Raw genomic sequence first — 25,182 nt, forward strand, 5'->3', positions numbered from 1 at the left:
ATTACAGAAATGCTCTGTGAATTTAAATAGGAATCCCTAAAAGGAAGACAATATTTTTTTCACGAAACACAACTGAGAAAATTTCGAGTAACTGGCATTTGTGTGTGACTGCAGGACAATTCTACTGCTGCCAACAAACATTTCACATAAGGACCACAAGGATAAGATAAGGGAAATTAGAGACCATGCAGCAGCTTAGTGACAGTACTTTTTCTCTTGCTCCATTTGTGAAACAGGAACGAGAATGGCTAATAGTAGTACAAGGTATCCTCCACCAAGCACTGTAATGTTGGCTTGTGGTATAGGCAATTCAATGTTTCCTCCATACATGGAAGTGTCAGTCATTCCACCATGACATAAGTAACTAAGATCTGTCACAACAAACTAACCCCTACCAAGTTGTAGGTCTGCGATTGCCATTCATAAACCATAAAACACTATGTATGAGGATCAGCTTGTGCTGCGTAACACAGATCTCTACAAACAGCAGTGGCACTCACAGGATCAGTGGCAGATCACTCAACAGCAACAAATGCCGTACATGAATATGTCTACTGGGTGCGCCTCTTAAGAGGTTCTTAGAGAACATTCAGACCATGATGTCAAATGTCCAAGTACATATCTAGTCACTGCCAAAACAAGAAATGGCAATGCATGTACAAGCAGTGTGATGCACAATACAATGTAAGACCATCTAGTATCCTGCAGTCCTACGATGTAATCCAAATACCAGCATAAATACAGGATGTGTGGAAATACCCATTACAAACTTCTAAGACTTGTAGAAGGAAGAGAGTACATTATATTCTGACTAGGAACCCATGTATGGAAACACACTGTTTACATGCTACCGCTGTTTGAAAACATGTTTTCTAGGTAGGTATGCAACAGGATAGTCGTGGTGGGGTGTGGTTACATCACATCAACTGATGTTTGACATCTATCCTACCTCTCTGACCTGATTCAAGTCTCACTCACAATTCTGTGTGTGTTAGAGCAACATGGTTGGGTATACATTTGCAGAATACACTGACATGATCCTTCTGAATGACAAAGCTCATAATAATGGAAGAGCTGCTCCCTACCTTTATCAAGATTGTTCTCCACAACATCCGACTCCATTGCACACCTTTTCCATAACAATCATGCCATGGATTCAAGAAAGGGCACCTTCACCTTCAGCGGGTGTGATTTTGGTGCTCTCAAGAAGATGCAACACGCCCGAATTGGTAGAGTCTGAATTGCATCACCATGAAGACAACCCATAAACCAGTACAAGAGCAATTTATTTGGCTATTAATGTATGGAAAAACGTTTTTAAATGGCTGTAGCATGGAAACAGTATCCTTTTGGACAAGGGTTGTGATTCAAAATATTATCTACCCACTCCCCTCTTCAAATCCAAGAACACTGTGTTGGGAATTTCTGAACACCCTGTAGAAGTTACGTTCATTATTGTGATCTTACAGTCTGACAGAATCAGTAAGTCCTTCCCTCAGACTACCATATTTTACGGACTATAACATGCTATGGACTGTAAGGCAAAATATTTTTGGAAAGAAAAGTTTCAGCATTTTAATTATCAGATTGCAAAGCCAGCCTAAAAATTTCTTAGTTTATAAAACGGAACTGACTTTTAAAATCCCTGAAAATTGTTGTCTCCTCCTCCTCCTCTTCCCTTACCGAGCAAGTTGGCGCAGTGGCTAGCACACTGGACTCTCATTCGGCAGGACGACGGTTCAATCTCGCGACAGCCATCCTGATTTAGGTTTTCCGTTATTTCCCTAAATCGCTCCAGGCAAATGCCGGGATGGTTTCTGTGAAAGGGCACGGTCAACTTCCTTTCTCTTCATTCCCTAATCCGATGAGACCAATGACCTCACTGTCTGGTCTACTCCCCCAAAAACAACCCAACCCAACCCAACCCTCTTCCCTTTTTGTGGTCACTATTGTCCTTTTCATATATAAGATGGTCTTCACAGCAATTGAGAGCATTTCTAATGCCACACTTTTTTAAAGATTTAACAATAATGTCTTCTCTCATTCTAGACCTCTACTGTTTTATCCACCGATACATTTGTTTGACTGCTGGTCTTTTAAACCTCCCTTCAGTGTGAATTCATTTTAGTTTTCATCCACCATCCATTTGTTCCATTCCTCTCATATTCCCTTTAAATGGTTTATTTATTGTGACATCAAGAGGCTGAAATTGTGAAGTCAATTCTTCCCAGAATAACGGTACACACTGTATTTCTCTGTCTCAATTTCTCTTTCACAGAATTTTTCAATTGACTATTAACTTGATCTGGCACAAGAAGAGAACTCTTCTTCAATAAAACACCTTTCTTTTTCTCCCAGCCTCTGTTAATCCATAATTTCATACCAATCTCATCCATTTAATCTTTGTCATGTACATAAACAACACCTGATGGTATTTCAGAAGGTTTTGGCATTGTTTTGCATTTGAAATTAATCACTGGAATAAGTTTAGTATCATCAGCACAAAATGAAAGGACAGTAGTGTAGTGCATTTTTTCAAGCACGTTTCCTGGCAACAGCTCTGTTACTCGGCACATCAAATGTCAGAGGAGTTTCGTCCATATTCATTATTTGGCTTGGTTCCACACTGGTTTTCTTTCAAAGCTGAATAATAAAGCGATGGAAAGAAATTTTAAATTCGTACTCCTGTCACATTTTCTGAGATACTTTGGTTTTGGTTCTCTTGTTAAGTCCACGACCTTCACAACCAACCAACTTCATCCTTTAAGTCTTAAGTTCCACTATAGCATTAGCTTACGAGTGTGTATTTGAATCACTTTCATATTAATTTCAATGCTATTTTGATAGTGTCCTTAAATCTATTTCAATGCATCATCATCTGGTTTTCGCCATTTTGCATTCAGTCCTCGATTTGCACATTTAGTCTTAGCCATTTTTTTCAATTTTTCTTTACTAGCCTGCCAATAATGAATGGTTTTTTTCTGCTGATGGAAGGCTGAAATGCCGCACAGCTGCTCTGTATCCATGTTGCTCTGCATATGATTTTACTTTCAATTTATAGCTTGCATCATATGAATACCTTTTTTTCCATTACGAAACCAGCTGCTAACAAAAGTATTGTACTGTTAGCAATAACATATATCACTTTCAATTCAAGTTCACTTGTACCATAGACTACAATGATGCACCATAGGCCAGACAGTGTTCTGGGCTTGTGATGGCAGTGTGGGAGGGAGACAGTGTTAGCAAGCTTGTGAATCCTTGCAACTCATGTTCGTTGCAATGATGCAGTGCTGTGTCTGTGTCTGGCCGATGTTGCCGGATAGAGATAGGTTTCCCACGGCATCAGCTATATGGCTAATTTTAAGACTGGAGGGACTTTTAAATCTAACAATGGTCATTTTTATATTAATTTCGAGTATAAGACACAGATTAATTTTGGAGGCAATTTGGCACTTTATTGTGACATTTTTGAAAACTGCTTATTAAAGAACATTCTTACTGAATCTGAATAATTTTGTTCGGTTCTTTACATGTACAGATATTTTTATGACTGAGTATTGTAACCACTGGTTGGTAGCACACAGTAAAAATACGCTTTGCTTACAATTACAAGGAAACCAATTTTAATGCACATAAACTACCAATGCTCAGCTTCAAAAGCAAAGTGCAGCAAGATTACGCATAATAATGAAATACGATATGGGGTTTAAGTCACATGATATTGTTTCCTGTGGGCTGCCTGCCTGTCTAATAGTATAATCAACACCACAATTACCATAATAAAGTGTGTATCTAAGATTATCCTTTTTTACTGTCTTACATAGTACACTGCACAGAACATTTACATTAACTCTTTGACACACACACACAAAATGCATGTGAGGCACATTCTGTTACAAATAAGACAAGGGAGACAACTATTAAAAACTCAGATACAGCACCTTAAACAATGTAGTTTTGACATTACCCAGTATAATTAGTGAAGCCTCAGGGAACAAATTTCTTTGAATCTTAAAGCACTTCCACTTCTGCAACCCAGAAAGCTGTGTCAAAAGTCACTTACTGAACTAATAAGACATTATGCACAATAATGTGAATATTGTTTTATGAAAACCTGAATATGAATTATCTGATTTAATAGTTAAATAAATTATTTAGTGTTAAGGATGCTGTATTAAAATAATGAAAATATGCACTCTTCATGTAAAATCTCTCTAAACGTACTCATTTTACTGTAGCAGCACACCACAACTAAAAGAAGTATATCAAATACATGAGTAGATTCATCAATTCCACTTGTCAAATTCCAATCAAAATATATGTTAAGATATCTAAGTAGCTGAGAGCAATTCCGTTTCAGTACAAGAATAAAACAATAATGAAGAATAAGAAGCTCAACATGAGTAGACGTAAGAACTAAAATTATCAGTGTCTTTGCATTCATAATTTCTTCTCACGATTTATAATGTTACTGAATCAGAACAATTCCACTAACTTATTATTAAACAAAGATGATTTGGGGGAACAAACACGACAACAGTTCTGCATTAAGTACATATACTTTCATTAAAGACGATCTTAAATAGCTCAAACATATTTTTAACTAACTCTCGTTTAGTTTGCTCATTTTGATTACAAAATTGTGATGTTTCACATCTCCATTATGAGTAAAAACTCATAAGAAAACATGTCCCAAAACAAACTTGAAAAATCTTGAACATAAATGAGTCATCAAGAGCAAGTAGTAGATTCTATGGAAAGAGGATCACCGTTCTTCAATATTTAGATAAACAGTAATCAGATTTTCTGCAACGCCATGAATTTTATTGTGGCGTATTTCATTACACAAAAGCTGTGAGTAAGTTTACATTTAACTCACCGAACTTATGTTTGGTATGCTAATACAAGTATATTACTGAGTTGAAATGCTTAAACTCTCAGCAGTTTTCAAATGTGTCCCAACTGAAACAGGGAAAACTTAGCTTAAGAGAGATCATTGTCACAGTAACCCCCCCCCCCCCCCTCCCACGCATTTGGGTGTTATTTTGTACGTCTTTTACAAACAACTAATATGAATGTGCCATCAAAAATGGGGAACCAAACAAAAACATCCTTTAAAAAGCGATGTTACGTGAATACTGTTATACTGATTTTGTTTTGGGGAAAAATATTTAAAATATGTCTCCCATTTCCCTGCAAATGAAACTTCTAATCCAATTTGGAACAGGTCTTATGTAATAAGGACAGTAAATGTCACTCTTTACTAAGGCCACCTGCTCTTGTCCAATTTGGAATAGGTCTTAATTTACTGAGGTCAAGTACATGGTTTAATGAGTATGATCACTGACTACCAATGCGGAGGTTGCAGCTTCAATTCCTGGGTCATCTCAAATATTGATGTGATGGAGAACTCTGGAACGGAGTACACTTGGTCTCTTGTGGCAAAACAAGAAAGTAAGAAAGAAATTAATACACAAGCTGCCAAAGTGGCATAAAATCAAAAAGCTTTCAGCAGGCTGGGAGCCAGACAACATTTATTTGTTGATTCTCTATGCAACACACAACATAACAATTAAGTTGCATGAAACACACACACACACACACACACACTCGAATGAGACTACAAAGCAGTATACCTGTCTACTTCAGGAACTTAATGAACTTGAAACAGCATCAACTGACAGTAAGGAACAATTTCATGTTACAAAAATACAGAAATGCCCTGTAAGAGTCCAACAGCACCAAGCCCTGTCTTTTCCAGCACACTAAAAAATAAAACCAACCGACCTTGAAAACTATATAAACTTGCAACATTGCATGTGGCCAAAAAATCTATCTGAACATCAGTAAAACACCTATTATTCAAGGAACAAAAAATAAAACAAAAATTTAAGCACAGTAACTCACCTACACCTTCCCATATACAAGGCACAAAGGAGTATAATGATAGATACATCGTATTCACCCAGATTTCTGTTTCTTGTTGCATTTTTGTTACTGAAGTTTTATTTGGGACCCCAACCGTGAAGAAATTGTATGGTTTACATACTAATAGATAAATGAGGATTCAATGCTGTTGTAAATAAACAATAAGAAGTATCAAATATTTCAAAGCCATGACACAGCATTTTAAATTACTGCTATCAAATCTCTGAAGTCAGCAGTGAGGTGGAACCTCGTAGCTGGCCTGAACTTAAAAGAGAGAAAAAAAGAAACATTGAACCAACAACTTCTAAATAAATTCAACAAGAAATAAAAACAATAATTAACAAATTTAAAAAACTGAACCAATATTGAGAAATTAATTAATGTCATGATATCATGCTGGTGGAATACTTCCATACCATATTCAATGCCATCAAAGAAAACAACATTAAATTTCTATTAGGAAATTTTTCTTGTAATCACTGACCTGCGGACTGGACTTGACATTGCCAGTGGAGTGGGTACACCAATCGCTTTAATTCGCTGCTGCATTGTAGGACTAGGACCCTGTGGTCTAACAGCAGGTGATTGTGATGGTTGCTGCTCTGGTGACAATGGGTCAGGTGTATGACTTCGTGACTGGGACACCTCCATCCCTCTGCAAGATAACAGCTTGTAGGTAATGTACGTAGAAATCACCCAAAATAGTATTTTGAGACAGTAATGATTATTTCCAATAAAAGCAAAATGGTAGGAGGAGGAGGAGGAGGAGGAAATACAGAGGAACAGGTACACAAGGGGACAGAGTCATATACGAATATAAATAGGTAAGGGAAATGTATAAGGGAATGTACAAAACAGCAGAGGGGCTGGCGCAAGTGGGCAGCAGAACACGTGACAGGCTGAGAGATGGGGAGGGGGACAGGTGACAGGCTAAGAGACAGGGACAGGTGACAGGCAATATGCAGAGGATGGGTAGACGTCAGGCAAGGAGGGAAATGGTGGGCGGAGACTGGAGAATGGCAGCCAAAGTAGGGCGGACAGAACAGCGTGATCAGAAGGTGGCGGGATCTCTGAAGGTTGGAATCAATTTGGAAGGGATTAGATAACCAAGGAGAAGGGAGATATCAGGGTAACAAAGATGGGGTGCAGCATCAAGAGGGAGAGGGGGATATCAGGATTATACAAGATCACAAAATGGAGGAGCAGCACTATAAAGGAAAGTAGCAGGATCTCAACAACGATGGTGGTGGGCTGGACCACAAACAGCAGGCAAGGATCTCAAGGGGGTGGAGATGCAACGGAAAGAGCAGCGGGGGGGGGGGGGGGGAGATAACAGAGTTGGTATTATGAAGGATGAAAGAGAAAGGGGCGGGCGCGCAGCCGGGGCCGGGGGGCAGAGAGGGGCGGGCGCGCAGCCGGGGCCGGGGGGCAGAGAGGGGCGGGCGCGCAGCCGGGGCCGGGGGGCAGAGAGGGGCGGGCGCGCAGCCGGGGCCGGGGGGCAGAGAGGGGCGGGCGCGCAGCCGGGGCCGGGGGGCAGAGAGGGGCGGGCGCGCAGCCGGGGCCGGGGGGCAGAGAGGGGCGGGCGCGCAGCCGGGGCCGGGGGGCAGAGAGGGGCGGGCGCGCAGCCGGGGCCGGGGGGCAGAGAGGGTCGGGCGCGCAGCCGGGGCCGGGGGGCAGAGAGGGGCGGGCGCGCAGCCGGGGCCGGGGGGCAGAGAGGGGCGGGCGCGCAGCCGGGGCCGGGGGGCAGAGAGGGGCGGGCGCGCAGCCGGGGCCGGGGGGCAGAGAGGGGCGGGCGCGCAGCCGGGGCCGGGGGGCAGAGAGGGGCGGGCGCGCAGCCGGGGCCGGGGGCAGAGAGGGGCGGGCGCGCGGCCGGGGCCGGGGGCAGAGAGGGGCGGGCGCGCAGCCGGGGCCGGGGGCAGAGAGGGGCGGGCGCGCAGCCGGGGCCGGGGGCAGAGAGGGGCGGGCGCGCAGCCGGGGCCGGGGGCAGAGAGGGGCGGGCGCGCAGCCGGGGCCGGGGGCAGAGAGGGGCGGGCGCGCAGCCGGGGCCGGGGGCAGAGAGGGGCGGGCGCGCAGCCGGGGCCGGGGGCAGAGAGGGGCGGGCGCGCAGCCGGGGCCGGGGGCAGAGAGGGGCGGGCGCGCAGCCGGGGCCGGGGGCAGAGAGGGGCGGGCGCGCAGCCGGGGCCGGGGGCAGAGAGGGGCGGGCACGCATCCAGGGGCAAGGGCAAGTAGCAGACATGGAGGTGAGGGGAGAGGCAGAGGAATGCAGGTAGGCATTAAGTAGAAACTGGCAGGAAAAGAGCTGAAAGTAGTCTGTATATATTGGATACTACCGAAAAGATCAAATTACTCTGCCATCCCTACGATTAGCACATGGATAGTTGAGGTGGTGTGTTGTAATACTGCATTGGAACAACTGCTGTAACAATAATCTTGTACCTTGGTCTTGGATGAGGACTTCCACGACTATAGGGCCCTCTATGTTGTTGTTGTTGTTGCTGCTGCTGCTGAACCTGTTGCTGCAAATGGCTTGGTTTCCTTGGTGATTCTCCAGTGTCAACAGGAGGCAGGAAAAAGTTATTTTTTGAACCATGCCTTTGCAGAGGTGGTGTAGGTTCACAATCCTGTGACTGCGATGCTGTAGGCTCCATGTCTGTGTCAGAACCTTCACCTCGGCCTGGCGACAACTGGAACATACATAACACTGTTACTGCACAAGAAGATTATTACGTTTTGCCATCAGCTGAAAGACCATTCATGAGCTGAAAGACCATTCATGACAGTGTAATACCTAATGCTATTAATGATTCACAAAGTTGCAGAATTTAGTCATTGCCATTTGTAGAAATTCAGCCATTGCCTAATAACATCTTCTGCTAATATTTCAGCTGTATATGGGTAAATGGATAACACATAGTGGAAAACATAACACACAGGAGTAGAGGTATGTGCTGCCATAACCCCCTTCTTTCTGGAGAATGTTGTGTCACAAATTCTGGTCAACATAGAAACTTCATGACGATTGACTTATCAATTGTGATGTTGGTTTTCATGTCGACAAAAACATAAAATCCAGCACTTGCTCGAGTTACCTCACATCGACTATGGTACTGTTACCCTGTCAACCAGAATTCATGACACAACATCCTCCACAGAGGGCATCAAACTAACATTAATCACTGTTGCCCATATGATATTTGTTCCAACTATGTTTATTCACGAATGCATGTGCTATTGGCTCATATTACCAGTATATAAGGCAGATGGGACAGCTTTTTCATCCATCTTTGTTGACCTGTTCAACCTGTTGCTGCAAATGACTATTTCCTTGGCAACTCTCCAGTGTCAACAGGAGGAAGAAAAAAAAATATTTTTTGAACTAAACATTTGCATGTGGAAAATGTAACACACAGGAGCAGAGATACATGCTATCACAACCCCCTTGCTGAACAGTTTACAGTTGACATATCAGAGGAGGACCAGGTTTGGCTACCGCTCAATTCATGTTATTTTATGGCCCAAGTAATAGGCCAAGAATCAGGGTTTTGCGATGTTATGTTACATACTTTGCCAGAGTGTTAGGCCTAAAAAAAAAAGTATCACTTTTTTCTTTTTTCCTACTGATACTTTGTAGTATTACTGGCATTACATTATGTTCTGTGATCAACAAATGTCTGCTGTTTTATTCTTAAACTACCATTCGTGTGTGTGGTGATCTGATAAATTAAGTGCACCTATGCATCACCTAGCCAGAGAAAACACACACACACACACACACACACACACACACACACACACACACACACACACACACACACACACACACACATTTACAGAAACATTATGTATACACAAACAGCTGAAGTATATACAACACTGAATAGCTAATGCAAAAGAGCAAACACATCAACATACCCACAGCAGCCACATTCAAATCGTTCGCCATCGCATCCATGTACACCAATATTCCCACCATCAACATCACCAAACTATGATTATAACAAATTCCTCAAGTCCACATAAAAGAAATAAAAAACACTCCAAAATTCATCAAAGAGCAAAACCCTCTCTCATTTAACAACCACTGCTACTTGCAACAGGCTGGGCTCCCCATGGGATCACCAATCAGTGGACTCATCATCATCATCCTTAAATCGCACTGAGAACAAAATGTATGACCACAGTAAAAGCCAGACTCAACATAATAATATTCTGGCATTATTACATGGACGAAATCTAATGTGCTCTAGATGGAAAACATGAAGTATACAACTACTCCACTATGACAAACACAGACAGCCCTCAGATAAAATTCCCCATAGAATCAAGAAAGGTCAAAAAGCTAAATTTCTTAGATATAACAATACACAGACACAACAACCAACACCAGTTTCCCATAGTCAGAAAGCCTACAAGCAACAACAAAACCATACATCAAAACTCAAATCACCCAATTACCCATGAAGAATCTGATTTCCAACACGTTATGCAGGTTGAATAAAATTGCACTGAATGAGGACAACTACAAAAATGAGCCACAAATAACAAAACAAAGAGCTGGTGAAAATGGACAAAATAACAAACATGATGGATTAAATGACAAAACTAAAAGAAAAACTAAAGACACCCAAAACACAGCAGCCACCACCAACACACAACAATAAGCACACAATGAAAACACACACAACACATTTGAACAAGAAACATCCACAAAACAAACAAATGGCACACATTCACGTACAACAACAAAGCAGCTCACAAAATAGGTAACATACCCAAAATACAAAGACTGAAAATAGCCTACAGAACAAACAACTTTATACAAAAAAAACTGGTGGCAACCAACACCAACACAGAAAAACAAAACACACCTGGAATCTATCAACTCACATATCAAGACTGCGACTCAATTTATACTGTTCAATCATTGCAATGCAGACCACTGCGAGGCATGTGGGAAAAGTGTCTATGAGGTTGAGGTTCTGGAAAGTACCGACAGGGATGTGAAGCCATGCCGACTCCAGTGCGATGGCCAGCTACACTAGGTGTCTCAACTGAGGATCCAGGGCGCAAACAGGCTGACTGAGATGGTCCTACAGATTCTCAATTGGGTTTAAATCCAGGAGTATGGTGGCCAGGGGAGTACGGTGAACTACTCCTCATGCTCTTCGAACACCTCCCCCCCCCCCCTCACACACACACACACACACACACACACACACAGTCAGTCAGTCAGTCATCAAAACATTCCCCAGACAATAACACTTGCAGGGAGTTTGCTTTGAGATTGTCATGCTGTACCTGCCAACAGTTAGCTGTCCGATGGAGCATAAAATGTGATTCATCTGAAAAGGCACCTGTCACCAATCAGTGGATGTCCAGTCGCAGTACTGGCTTGCAAATTCCAGCCTTTGTTGCCAATGCACAGCAGTCAGCATGGGTACATGAATCAGGTGCTAGCTGTGTACGCTCATACACATAAACATTTGCTGAATGGTCATGGAGGAGATACTGCTGGTAACTCCTTGGTTCATATGGGTGGTCAGTTGCTCAGCAGTTGCTCATCTGTTTGCCCGTACACATGTCAGCAGCCCTTGTTCAGCCCCATCACCTACGACCCATGATGCAACACAGTTCCCTCAGCGTCATTTTCGGATAGCGCCACTTTGCCATGCACGATATACTTTAACCACTGAGGCATGCAAACAGTTTGCAAACTTAGCTATTTCCGAAATTCTTCCACCCTTAGCCCAAAAGCTAATGAAATGCCCTTTTGGGCGTCAGGTAAATCGCTCCATTTCCGCATTGCAACAACTGCACTGTTTTATTTGTCCCCCCAACATTTTTACATACCCTCCACTGTTGGTGCTGCCACCTGCCATATGTGAGTGGTTACTGCACATTTATGTCTAACACAGGCAGTGGTCACATTAATGCGGCTGGACTGTGTATATTGGAGAAGCAAGTCAAAATATCAACGTCAGATACAGTGAACACAGAAGGGTATTAATGAGTAACAGCAGTCATTCTACATTTGCTTATTAGCTTATGGACATGAAAAACAGACTAACAGACATAAACACAGACTCATTCTGAAACGCAAGAACAGCCCTCCACTGAAACTTTAATAGAAGAAAATAACCATAAACAAAAACATATATACCCAGTACATTATTGAAAACTAATATTTTTAGCTTAATGAACGACACTTAAAGAACGACACAGTGAATCTTTGCTCATTGCAGAACATAACGTAATGACTGTAGTACAATAAGATAACTTTAGAACATTCTGGCAAATTATGTAACAGGACACAGAGAAACCCTTATTGACTGCAGATGACGAACTAGCACAAAACAATAGCTGTTGATCTCAATAGCTGTTGTGTATTATAATGCAAAAATTCTTTATATATTCTTCAAACAATGGAAAATCCAGGATGGAATGTACCAATGTAATGAAAAGGACAGTTTCTACTCACCATACAGCAGACATGCTGAGTCGCCAAAAGGCACAACAAAAAGACTGTTGCAATGTTGTTTGCTTTCAGCCTTTGTCAAAAATAGACAATGCACACGCACACACACAGTCTCTGACAGTTGGGGCCAGACTCAGTCTGGCACCAGCTGTTAGAGACTGTGTGTGTGTGTGTGTGTGTGTGTGTGTGTGTGTGTGTGTGTGTGTGTTTGTTTGACAAAGGCCGCCTTATTGGCCAAAAGCTAACATTTAGACAGTCTTTTTGTTGCGCCTTTCTGCAACTCAGTGTCTCAGCTATATGGTGAGTATCAACTATCTTTTTCATTAGATTGTTACGTATTATTTAAAGAGAATAAATGAATCCACTGAAGCTGGAGAAACTTGTATGAAACATATTCGGGTATTAAAACAAGAAACATCTGTCTTTGCTCAAGGCAAAACCACATTTCTGTATTGTGTATTACAAAACAAACACACAGAAAATGAGAGTGTCAACCACATTACTTAAAGTTCTACATTTATTTTACGTCTATTTGCTATCAAAATCTAATCAAAGTAACACACAGAAAAAGTAATTCCAAAATAAATTAAAGCAATATATTACACAGCAAAAGTAGAAATACTTCAAACACAAAGTTTCTCACTCAAACAAACTTATTTCCTGAATACCAATCTCTTAAGACAATTGACACTACAGACATTTTCCAGAGCACAAAAGACCTCAGAATTCATTTACTAATTGTGATACATTGCTATACATTTAAAAGATATGTACACATACAAGGCAAAATGCTGGCCATTTACAGGACTGTAACTGACTTCTTACTTTTAGAATGAAATTTTCACTCAGCATTGTATGTGGGTGCTGATATGAAACTACTGCTGATATACACAAATTCCTGCACCAAAGTTAGATTGATTAGAGGTAAGTACAGACACTTTTAGGATTTTGTTTGTGGATACCTTTATTACTCTCAAACTGGAATGGGCTGTTGACAACATAATCCATCAGGAATTCATGTAATGTCAGGCTGTGATTAACAATCCCAGCTGCTTTAATGAGAGCCTGCAAGATGTAAACTGTGAACCCCACGCATCATTCTAATTACTATCTTTTGTGTAATGAATACTTCATTCCTATCATTCCTAAGTAAGGAGTTTCATTAGAATATTATATTGTGAGACTTAGATAAATGCAAACAGGATAAATACGAATGACTAGTAAGTTATCTTTTATCTCATAAGAGATCCACAGCTTTCTTCAGTTGCAAGAGTAACATGTTAGAAATTGTTTTGGCAGCTTCATCAAGAAAAGATCTGGACAGAGGACTTCTTGGAGAAAAAAAGAAAAAGGGGGGAGGGGGCTGTTACACTGCTTGTAGATTCACCGAGATGAGAACTGACTTCGAGTATGCCCCAGGGAAGCATTTTGGGTCTCATCTTGCTAATGTTATTTATATATAACCTGGCAGACAGTATTAACAGTATACTCTTTTTTTTTCCAGATATAATTATTTTTAATAAAATACTATCTGACAAAATCTGCACAAACATCCAATCAGATAGTGATAACGTTTCAAAGTGGGTACAAGACAGGTAACTTGTTTTAAATGTTCAGAAATGTAAAAATCTGCACGAACATCCTGTCAGATCTTGATAAGGTTTCAAAGTGGGTACGAGACTGGAATCTAGCTTGCCACAATTTCTGGGGATAGGAAATACAATCACATAGGCTCAGTCTTATGTAAAACAAGTGGCGAACTTTAATCCATTACTAGGATACTGGGAAAGTGCAGTAAGTTTGCAAAGTAAATTGCCTACAAAACACTTTTGTGATTCATCCAAGAATAATGTGGAAGTTTTTGAAACTACCAGAGGATAATCATATACAAAAGAAGGGCAGCATGACTGGTCACGATTTGTCTTACCTGTGACAGAGCACCACAGAAACGCACAAAAACCTCAACTGGGAGACACTTGAAGACAAAAATTAACTATCATATGAAACCCAACTCTTGAAGCTTGAAGAACTAGTATTAAATGCATAGGAATATAATATTCCTCTTTGGACTGCAAAGACAAGACTGTGCACAAAGTTATTTAAACAGTAATTCTTCCACACACCATATACGAATGGGACAAGAAGAAACCTACACAGTGGTACAATAAGAACTAGCCGCTGAGAAGCACATCATGTTGATTGTAGAATATAGATGGAGATGCACGTGGACAACTGCACAAACATGATATAATCTTGCCAGACCACACAGGTCACTTCTTCACTACATATGCAAACAACTATCACTGTTTTACAAAACTTTTAAACAGTTCTCAATGCGAGTATGTAATTTTCTGTTGACTGTAAGCAAAGAATTTACTTTCCTTTACATCAATATAAAATTGATACTGCTGCAATTACTGTAAAAACTATAAACAGAAAAACCAACAAATTGAAGTTATCACACATAACATAGTTCAAACAACATTATAAATGCTGGAGCACAGCACCTCTGCAGCATTCCAGGACATTACACCAGTGACAGATTGAATGATATCATTTCGTCACAGATGCTGCCATGGGAGGGATTGAAGCGCTAATTTACTGTTCTGTATTTATTGTGCAGTTTTGACTATGAAACCATTTTCAAATGGACATACTTGCATTAAAACCAAAGCATTTATCAAATTGGATAATGATAAATATATAAGATGTTGGCTTAGGTGGTATGTTATGTCACTGTTGTTCGAGATATACTTTGTGTCATGTCTCAAATTGTGAAGCCCTGATATGCCCCGAGTTTTACCATACTGTGCTTAGATGAGTGCTTGCACTCTAACCTAGATATTCCATTTTGACTGGTTGTACTAGACATTCATTTCAAAACGATTTCACAGCCGAAACAGCACTTTAATGAAAGCAAAATAAGGCAGAATGTTTAATGATTTGTGGTGACTCTGGATTATTACAGCCAAAATAATGAAACTGATCCACACAAAAATACAGTTTTATTTACTTATTTTTTTATTTAATTATTTAAATCTAGCTTTCAGATTATGTGGGCCACTGTATACACTCAAATACAAGTGGTTTTTATACATGGCTTTTATAGCCTAGCTAATAAACTAGCATTTAGCAAAAAAATGTAATTTAATACCCTGCAGGGGAGAGTTACTGAACTGTTACAACAACATTTTGGCCTTACTGTTTATGATATTAGGCATATTACAGACAAAGTCTCCAAATCCAGATTTTGTATCAAATTATTCGCATCATGTACCTGCATAGCTTTCAATGTTCACTCACAATATTTATGTTGCTGGATGTTACAATCTCATGTAGTATCAAAAGTGTGGGCCAAACCAGGATTCGAACCTGGAACCCCCCCTCCCCCCCTTCCATGAGCAGTTCTCTTACTGCCTGAATGGATAGTTTTTTTGAAATGAACTTGGCTGAACTTCAAAAAAAGTAAGACAAAAGTAATTAGAGGGTGTTGTAATCACGTTCAAAATGAATGAAGGTCCAGATTCTGATGGAATCCTTATCAAATTCCACACAGAGTTGCTTCTCCTTTAACCGTAATATACAGATGCTACAAACAAACAATTGTGCCCAGAAAGTGGAAGAAAGTGCAGTTAAAATCTGTATACAATAAACATAAAAGAAATGATCCACAAAACTACCAGGCAATATTTTTGGCACCCATCTGTTGCAGGAACACACAACAAATTCTAAGCTCAAAATAATGATGATTGTCAAAGATAATGATCTGCTCAACACAAAACATGGATTCTGTAAGCATCTGTCATTTGAAACCCAACTCTCACTTTTCTCACATTGCATTTCATGGAATAAGGCAGTCAGGTAGATGCAGTATTATTTATTTTCAGAAAGTGTGACTGAAAACTATACCAATACTTAATACAAGTACAATCAGGAAATGAAATTTGTGAGTGGATTGATTTCTTGGTAGGGATAATTCATATGTAATGTTGGATGGAGATTCATAGGCAGATGTAGAAGTAACTTCAGGCTTGTGCCACAGAAATGTGTTGAAACCCTTTCCGTCCATATTAATGTTCTGACAGAGAATACTGACAGCAACCTCAAACTTTTTGCAAACAACGACATTATCTACAATGAAGTAGTGTCTGAAAAAAATCTGCACAAATATCCAAATGTTGTAGGATGGGCAATTTGCTTCGATTGTTCAAAAATGTAAAATTGTGAACTTCACAAAATTTGAAATCATAATATTCTATGGCTAAAAGATCAGCAAGTCAACTAGAATCAATCACATGATATAAATAATTGAGCACATTAATTTGTAGGGAAATAAAACGGAATTATCACACAAGCTCAGTTGCAGGTAAATCAGATGGCAGATTTTGGTTCAGTGGAAAAATACTTGTAAAATGCGATCTGTCTACAAAGGAGATTGCTTATAAAACATCTGTGCAACCCATGCTCGACTGTTTGGGACACACACCAGATAAGACAGTGCAAATGCTCATACAGTTCTTTGGCCTACCGGATACCACTACGGAAATGCTGAAAAACTTTTCGTTTAATCCCATCAGATAAACTAATGGATCAAAAAATGTAATTATGTGTGCATTAACTGAGGTTGTTAGGTGTGACATGGGAGAATACATCTGCTGGTGCCAGGTCTCAAAATAAATGTAACAGATTTAAGGACTGCTGTGGATTACCACAGTTTCACTTGTCAACCAGCTGTGATGTTTACAGCATGCTCTCCAAGTATCTATTGACGAAGACCTTGCGCTAAGTGTTTTTCTCCTGGACTGTGATTTGGACTATGGTTTGTTACGTACCCTGGACATGCGACTAGCTCATGGATTTGCCTGTCTGCCTAATGTGGTACTATCTTTGTTTTTGGTGAATGAAATTACAACATATGAGTGCACTAAGAGTTTGATTCACATTAAAGTGCTTCCCTGTTTAACATATGAACAGTGTTCTCCTTCACTAAAGTGAGAATTACTCAGCAGACTTCTAGAGTACTGCATCGGTGAAGAGATATTCAAATCCAGAGTTTTTCATTTTATACTTTTCCAAGAGTGATGGGAACCATTATTTCTGTGATTTATTTGTATATAATTTGTGCACTTCATAATGCAGACACTTGGCATCTCCTTGTGCACTTACTTAAATCACCACTGCCCGGGCAGAGAGTACACCACTGAGAACTGTGCAAATCTCTTTGTAGAAAGAATGAGGCCACTGACCAACAATTGGGGTAAACATTAAAACAAATAGTATACTTACATTCAAATACCTTTGCATAAGCATAACAATACACACTGTGATTTTTTTGAAACTCTGCAGCGTAGACTGTTTCCACCACCATTTCACTCAAATACTGGCAGGATTGATGCTCTGGGGACGGGGCGTGAGTCATGCTTGGGTAACTCAGTCAGTAGGGCACTTGCCCCCGAAAGACAAAAGTCCCAAGTTCAAGCCTCGGTCCGGCATACAGTTTTAATCTGTCAGGAAGTTTATATCAGCACACACTCTGCTGCAGAGTGAAAATTTCATGTTCACAAATGAACCACTGTCATCACCAAAATCATTGCCACTCTGTTTTTCACTTACACATTCCTCTTAAAATTTCTACAATCTCTTCCGCAGAAAGGACTGTGCATGAAGAACTGGCCATTGCGTTCCTACTAACTTGAACATAACAATTACAACATTTCTCTCAATACAACTGATACAGTTGACACAGAGTTAACACAGGCTTCCCTAGATGGTAGTACTATGCAACGTTGATGTCTAGTACAGTTAGATTTGAGAATGTAGCATAAGACACCTATGAAAAATTTGAGGCTCAGCACTGGAGTGGAGAATAAATTTTGCAATGCTGAGTACCATTCACTGTTTTAATGGAAAGGGTTAATAAAATCTGTGTTGTTGAAGAAGATTTATAACAGTAGCAATGAGAATTTTTTGGAGCTGCAATACATCTCGGGCAATATTTCTGAGTGTTTTAACCACAACAAACAAGTAGTTTTTCGACTCTGGGGATGACAACTCTAGCAGCAGCACAAGTTTACACAGAAGCTAATGTATCCAGAATTGTTTCTGGCATTCTTGGTTTTCCAGTCATTCAATGAAGCTCACGAGGACAAGGAAGTGCATCAACAGCATTTAGTACTCCATTTCCAGGCACATAACATTAAGTGCACCGAGTGACTGTGAACCTTTGCATTAGCTACAAACCCACAGCTTTGTTATCCTGCACAAAAAATTTCCTCTTTTATCTGACTCATCAATGCTACTATTCACTCAATTTAAGTGAATATTTTGCAACAAAAATGTATGTGGGGGGGGGGCACTCCTTTCGAGTTCCTTCAGCACTGTAAGTCAACATCAGCCAGTTCTGTGTCGCGGGTTGCAGATCTATGTGGCCAGTTAGAAAATGCTGCTTTACATATTGTCGCATACTGTTATATGCAGAGTCATTCATACATGCTATGGGACTACATTAACACCAGACAGTGAAGTGTGCACTGAAGCATTAGAGCAGTCAGATTCTTCCTTTGAGGGAATTCAAAAACATGGTGAACACTTAGTCAATTGTGGACTCACTCCCCTCACCCATGTCCCGGTGAATTATTTTCAAAATCAGTAGGGTGTTATTATTTCTCCAAGACTGATATTCTCCAAGCTTATTTTCAACTTCATTTGGACACAGCTTCCAAAGCCATTCTGGTATTAAATACTTCTTTATGCCCTTTTACATTTGAGTCGAAATGCTCTCTCTTTCACTCTTCCACTACATATATGGTATATTTCTCTAGCCAAGATTGTCTTAAACCCAAATCAGAGAATGTGGCACCCATTTCCCAGACTCCTATGCCAAAAAATGCAAAGGACCTGCAGGTATTTATGAGAAAGTTTACATACAATGCTTGAATTATCAATCAAATACTAATGATACCAAACATGTTAAACAGACTGCAGAGAAAAGGGGACCCTTTCCAGTGGTTCACAGACATTCATCATGTCTCCAACCCATATCTTGCCTGACCTTGTATCGACCTCATTTACTTCTTTTGTCGGCCATGGATACATCACCATAAGCCATTGGAGTAGTTATATTGCATACGTAAACATTCAGAAGTTTTTGTTGTAAGTTCCTAAGGGCCCAAACTGTTGAGGTCATTGGTCCCTAGGTTTACACACTACTTAATCTAACTTAAACTAACTTACACTAAGGAACATTGCCCAAGGGAGAACTCAAACCTCCGATGAGGTAAGCCATGCAAACTGTGGCAAGGTGCCTCAGACCAAGTGGCTACCCGTGCAGCGTAAACATTCAGAATGGCGTATCACACTTGCCTCTAAGATACTAAGCACAGTACAAAAAAATTACTCCCCAATAAAGGAGGAGGCATTGGCTATTATCTTTGGTGTCCAAGAGTTCTGCATTTTTCTGTATGACAACCAATTTCGTCTGGTCACAGATCATAAATTACTGATGTCCACAATTGGCCCCAAGTCAAAGCTGCCTGAATGGACATTTCAGTGATTACAATCTTTTCTCATCAAATTACCAGAATTCCATCGATTATCATACATCAACCTAGCAAGTGAATGTAAAAGCGCTGTCACAATTCCCCACAAGTTGCAATGAGAAATATGGTAAACAAGAGAGACATTGCTTTCACAACTGGCACAGCCAGTGTAAGAGTTTCCCATCACTTCCAGATATGTCACAGCAGCAGGGATTCACTCTTGATACAGGTTTGCCAGGTGGTACATACCAGCTGGCTACAAGCCTTTTCTTTGACAGCCTCCATGAAACTTTTCATGACGCCATATCCTTCATCTTTTCAAAAGTGTTCTTCTATTGAATCAACGTGGCCATCAATGTCGAGGGTGATTCTGGGGCTTCTGCACATCTGAATACTGCCACTCTGCCATCAGTCCCACTGGGACATTTCTATAATGAAGAATCTTGTGTGACAGTATGCGTACTGGTCGCAGGTCAACGATGATTTTGCACCCATGGTTCAACACTGCCAAGCTCTAATTGCATGGCTGAAATTTTTGTATGAACATTTAAAATGCAGATGGAAAAATCATTGACATTCGCTCCTATTGATTTCGCTCTGTTTTTCCTTTTACCCTTTTACTGGGCAACACTAATGCCTGAGCAAGCCTGGTGGAACTCTTGCATGGACACCCTCACTGTTCCTTGTGAGATCCATCGCAACCTCCATCAGTGCAAGAAAAAGCAGCGGTCATACCCTTTAAGCCAGGTGTCCTCATATGGTATGCATGTTTGGACATACACCTGACTGGAAACATGGATCCATCACCACCTAGCAAGGCTGCCAGCTGGTCATGCTGGCCACATCTCAAGGCACCCTCCGTTGACACAGGAGTGAGCTTTGTTTGCACCATCCAGGGCGAACTTCACATCTGGAAGGGTCACACCAGCGGGAGTGGTCCTTCTCACCCACCCCAAGGACCACAACAGTAGGCATGGGGTTCAATTCCAGGACGACATCCCAAGTAGTGGGTGCCTGGCATTCCCTGACCTCCTGCCATTCATCCATTACTGCTATAGATCTGGACCCGAACGAAATGCAGGACGACCAAAAATCTGCACTGCATCTGATGTCCAAGCCGCAGCTTTCTCCATACGCAGCAGCAAGCTGAGAGTCCAAACTACCATCGCCTGCTGCCTCTTTGGCAGTGACCCTGGAGTGGCTGCTCTACAACTGACAGCAAACAATGCCGTATCCTAGCCTTCACAACAGGCTATCCAACACCCACTCTACACAGTAGGTTGTGCCACACCAAAATCATCCTCTCTGACAATGGCCTGGTTAGTTCCAACCCTGTGCATCTTTTCAATAAATAAGATGTATCATGTCCTTAAATACATACATCAGAGTAAAGATGTTCATGACAAAGTAGTCGGTAAGTGGTGCGCAACCACGTTTTGGAGGTGTTTTAAATCATAGGTTCTGATACCACACAAACATCCACTGACTGTATGGAAGTGGATAGCACTCAGACAACCCTACTTACTAAGTGGAGATAGGAGTTCCATTGAGCAGGCAGTGTGGAGGAAAGAGTTCCATGGAATCTAAGAACACAAAATGTTAGAGATAATAAACGTATTGTAGTTGAAATTCTGAAGATAATATAAGAAGGTAAATGACTCTCACTTCTTAATTAAGTGGTGGAGGGAATGAGAAGTTAATTTTCAGCACCTTTATCCACAACCTGTAAGGATGTGGAGTATAGCAAACCACTACACAGCCCAAGCCAACCAACACGTTTGGCGACATTAGCAGCTAAGAAAATTTTATAAGAAAGCACAAAGGAGAAAATGCATTGCAATGGGGGAGGGGGGTGGGGGAGGCGGGACAAAACAAGATATTCTATATATTACTGAAGTCAAACTGAATCTGAAACAACTAATAAAATTGAGTGAAAAAGGAAGAAGAACTCTGTTGCAGAGAAACAAATCAGTATTCACACAAGGACAGCACACAGTCTACAAGCAGTCATTAAAAGATTGCAACACAAGCGCAGTTTTCGGCACATTGCCGCCTACACAGAGTTCATCGGCAGAACGCAGCTGTGAGCATCTAGCAGTCGACACTCAGTCTGTCGGCAGCACACAGTATAAAGTTAGTGGTGAGCTGTGCTTGCAACCAATTTAAAAAGTGGTATGTGTTGTGACTAGTGCAAGAAGACAAGTTTGGAGAAAACTTAATTTTAAAATTAAAAATATCAATATGGATGACAAGTGCAATGAGACAAGAAATAAATTATTTGTTTATGCCTGTCATCACAAGACAGATTACTATGTCAAGAGAAAAGAATTTAGAATCAATTTTGGAAAAATTTGATGAATTTACTAAGCAGGTACAAAATCAATTTAAAGACATTAATAATAAAATACAGTTATCCTAGGAGGAGGTACTTACCAGTAACAATGAGAAATTTGCTCAATTTGATGAGAAACTTGAGGAGTATTTAGTGAATACATTAATTCATAAATTAAATGTTTTCAAAAACTAAATTCATACTGAAATGCTTCAACAATGTGACCTTGTATGTAATGAAATTCAAGATTGTATTAGGGAAATTCATACTGATGTATATTTGCGAGAATTTGCAGTAAAGGAATGTAAACTTGTAAAGGATCAGATCTCACATGTGCAAACTTGTTTTGAACTTTTAGAGCAAAGGTGCAAGAATGGAGATTCAGTTTCTTTATGTGGTATCTTTATGGGTTTGGAGGATTAGAGGAAAAGTACAGGCCTTAATAGATGAAAAATTTCAAGAGAGGGCATGAACTTTAGATAGTGCACAGCTTTCCGGGGATGAAATAACTCATCCAAATGATGAGTTTAAACAATTTTGGGATAAGTTAGCTAAAATAAGACAAGAATCACAGAACGTCAGTGCACAGGGAAATCTTCAGATACAAATATTTTATTAGAAAAACTACAATTAGGCAATAGCATTAACCTATACAAGCATTTCCTGAAGTTTAAACCTGATGGAGATGTACACCCAACATACTTCTTATGAGTTTTTCCAAGTTCTTTACCTCAAAAATGGAAGGATCCTGGAAAATAGATTTTGAATTAAATTATCTAACAGGGAATGTTGCCAAGTGGGGGAATGTTCTCTGAACAATTTACTTCATGAAAGTATTTTTAAGATAAATTTAGATATAAATACTGTTCACAAACAATAGACTACAACGTCTCAGACTAGGTATCCAAGAAAATCATGAAAGTGTGACTAAAATAGAGATCGTAATGTACACAAACAGTACAGTACAGTTCAATTTAATTAATTTTATCACAGAATGATGTCCATTTTGGAGTACATAAATGTATAAAACACATGAATAATTTTTATTTTTTTATTTTTGAGCTTTTCCTCATTACAGAGGCTTATCTCCAACATAATAATTTACTTGGAAAATACAATACAAACAATAAACGTTCTTAAACTATACTCTCAAAATATTTCTCCAGGTGTTTCGATCTTGCGTGTCCTCTTCCTCTGTGCCCATTCTCCTCATTGTGTGCTGTACATTTTGGAGCCAGGTGGTCACAGGTCTTCTTCTTCTTCTCCCCTCCGGTTCCCACTCCAGTATCAGTTTTGGTATTCTGGCTTCCTCCATTCGTCGTACATGCCCGTACCACTGTAATTTCTTCCTATCCATTACGTCATATATTCTTTCTTTTATTTCCATTCTCCTTATTACTTCGGTGTTCCGTATCTTTTGTTTCCTGGAGATTCTTGCCGATCTTCTCCAAAAGTCCATCTCTAGAGCTTGTAATTTTTTAATGTGCTTCATGTTAATTGTCCAGGTCTCCGTTCCATACAGAACCACACTCTCTAATATGGATTTGTATATTAATTTTTTAGTTCTGCTCATTACATTCCTGCTCCATAAGACTGAGTTAAGCATCCCAATGACCCTCCGTCCGCTACTAATTCTTTTATTGATTTCTGACTCTGATTTTCCCTTGATTTCTAAAATGGATCCCAAATAACAGAAAGTGTTTACCTTTTTGATTTTCTTTCCTTCAATGTATAGCTCATCTGAATCATTAGTCAAGTATTCTGTTTTTTGGTAATTAATCTTCAAACCCCAAGTTTTGTATGCTACTGCTAGTTGATTGCACATATAGTTAGCATCCTCCCCATCTTGTGCTATGACTACTTGATCATCAGCAAATAATAAATGATGTAGGTAAACTCCATCTCTTATTTCTAATCCCATACTATTACATTTAAGACCATGTTCTAAGGCTAATATCTATATAGATTTTAAATAATGATGGTGACATGGGACAGCCCTGTAAAAGGCCTTTGCTTGTTCTAAATTTCTGTGAAAGTTTATTACCAACTTTCACTTGGCAAATGTTATCTTTATACATCTGTAGTATTATTTTAATCAAGGAAGGGTTTATGTTTGCCATATGTAGTGCTCTCCAAAGTAATTTTCTTGGAACAGTATCATACGCTTTTTCTAGATCTATGAAAATTAATCCTATACTTTTTGATTTTTCCCTCTGTTTCTCCAAAATCTGTTGTAATGTGAAAATATGGTCTACACATGATCTCCCAGCTGTGAATCCACATTGTTCTTCTTGGGTTCTAAAATTTTTTTTCAGTTTGTTTTTAATTACTTTTGCAAAAATTCTCATTAACGTGTTTGTAACACAAATTCCTCGATAGTTTGAACAAATTTTGCGATCCCCTTTCTTAAATATTGTATTAATGTAACCTAGCTTCATCTCGTTGGGTATTGAATCTCCATGTATCATTTTGTTGAAGAGCTGTGTTATCAGTTTCACAATTTTGTCACCACCATATTTCAGACACTCCAGATTGATATTGCCTGGTTCTGGTGATTTACCATTCTTTCCTGTTCTCAACGCCTGAAGTACTTCACTTTCTAAAATATGGATCTCATCATCTTCATGTCCTTTATCTTCCCCTGTTCCTTCTTCTAGATATTCTTCTCTGTCTTCATTTAATAATTTTTGGAAATACTCTTCCCATTCTTTTTGTGTTATCAGTTGGAGATTAGTTTTGCTTTTTGTATCCTGTCGAAGCCCTTTCAATACCGACCATGCTTCTTTTGCTCTCCCAAATCCTAATTTGCTATTCACCTTGGCACATGTTCTTTCCCATGCTTCATTTTTTGCCATCCTTATTTTTTTCATCACTTCATTCTTCTTTTCCTTGTATATTGACCTTGT

The 25,182-nt window shown here is 40.1% G+C and overlaps 1 protein-coding gene across 2 annotated transcripts in view; it reads right to left on the reverse strand.

The window, feature by feature from the left end:
* Window positions 1–25,182, reverse strand: part of LOC126088257 (palmitoyltransferase ZDHHC8) — a 288,604-nt gene that overhangs the window by 47,719 nt on the left and 215,703 nt on the right. For both annotated transcript variants that reach the window (XM_049906397.1, XM_049906390.1), the window contains exons 7-8: window positions 8,368–8,615; window positions 6,416–6,586 (exon numbers count right to left, since the gene is read on the reverse strand). In XM_049906397.1, the coding sequence (XP_049762354.1) occupies window positions 6,416–6,586; window positions 8,368–8,615 (419 nt within the window). The remainder of the gene's footprint in view (window positions 1–6,415; window positions 6,587–8,367; window positions 8,616–25,182) is intronic.

The sequence above is a fragment of the Schistocerca cancellata genome, chromosome 1 (genome assembly GCF_023864275.1).
Source record: "Schistocerca cancellata isolate TAMUIC-IGC-003103 chromosome 1, iqSchCanc2.1, whole genome shotgun sequence".
In the NCBI taxonomy this organism is placed as follows: domain Eukaryota; kingdom Metazoa; phylum Arthropoda; class Insecta; order Orthoptera; family Acrididae; genus Schistocerca; species Schistocerca cancellata.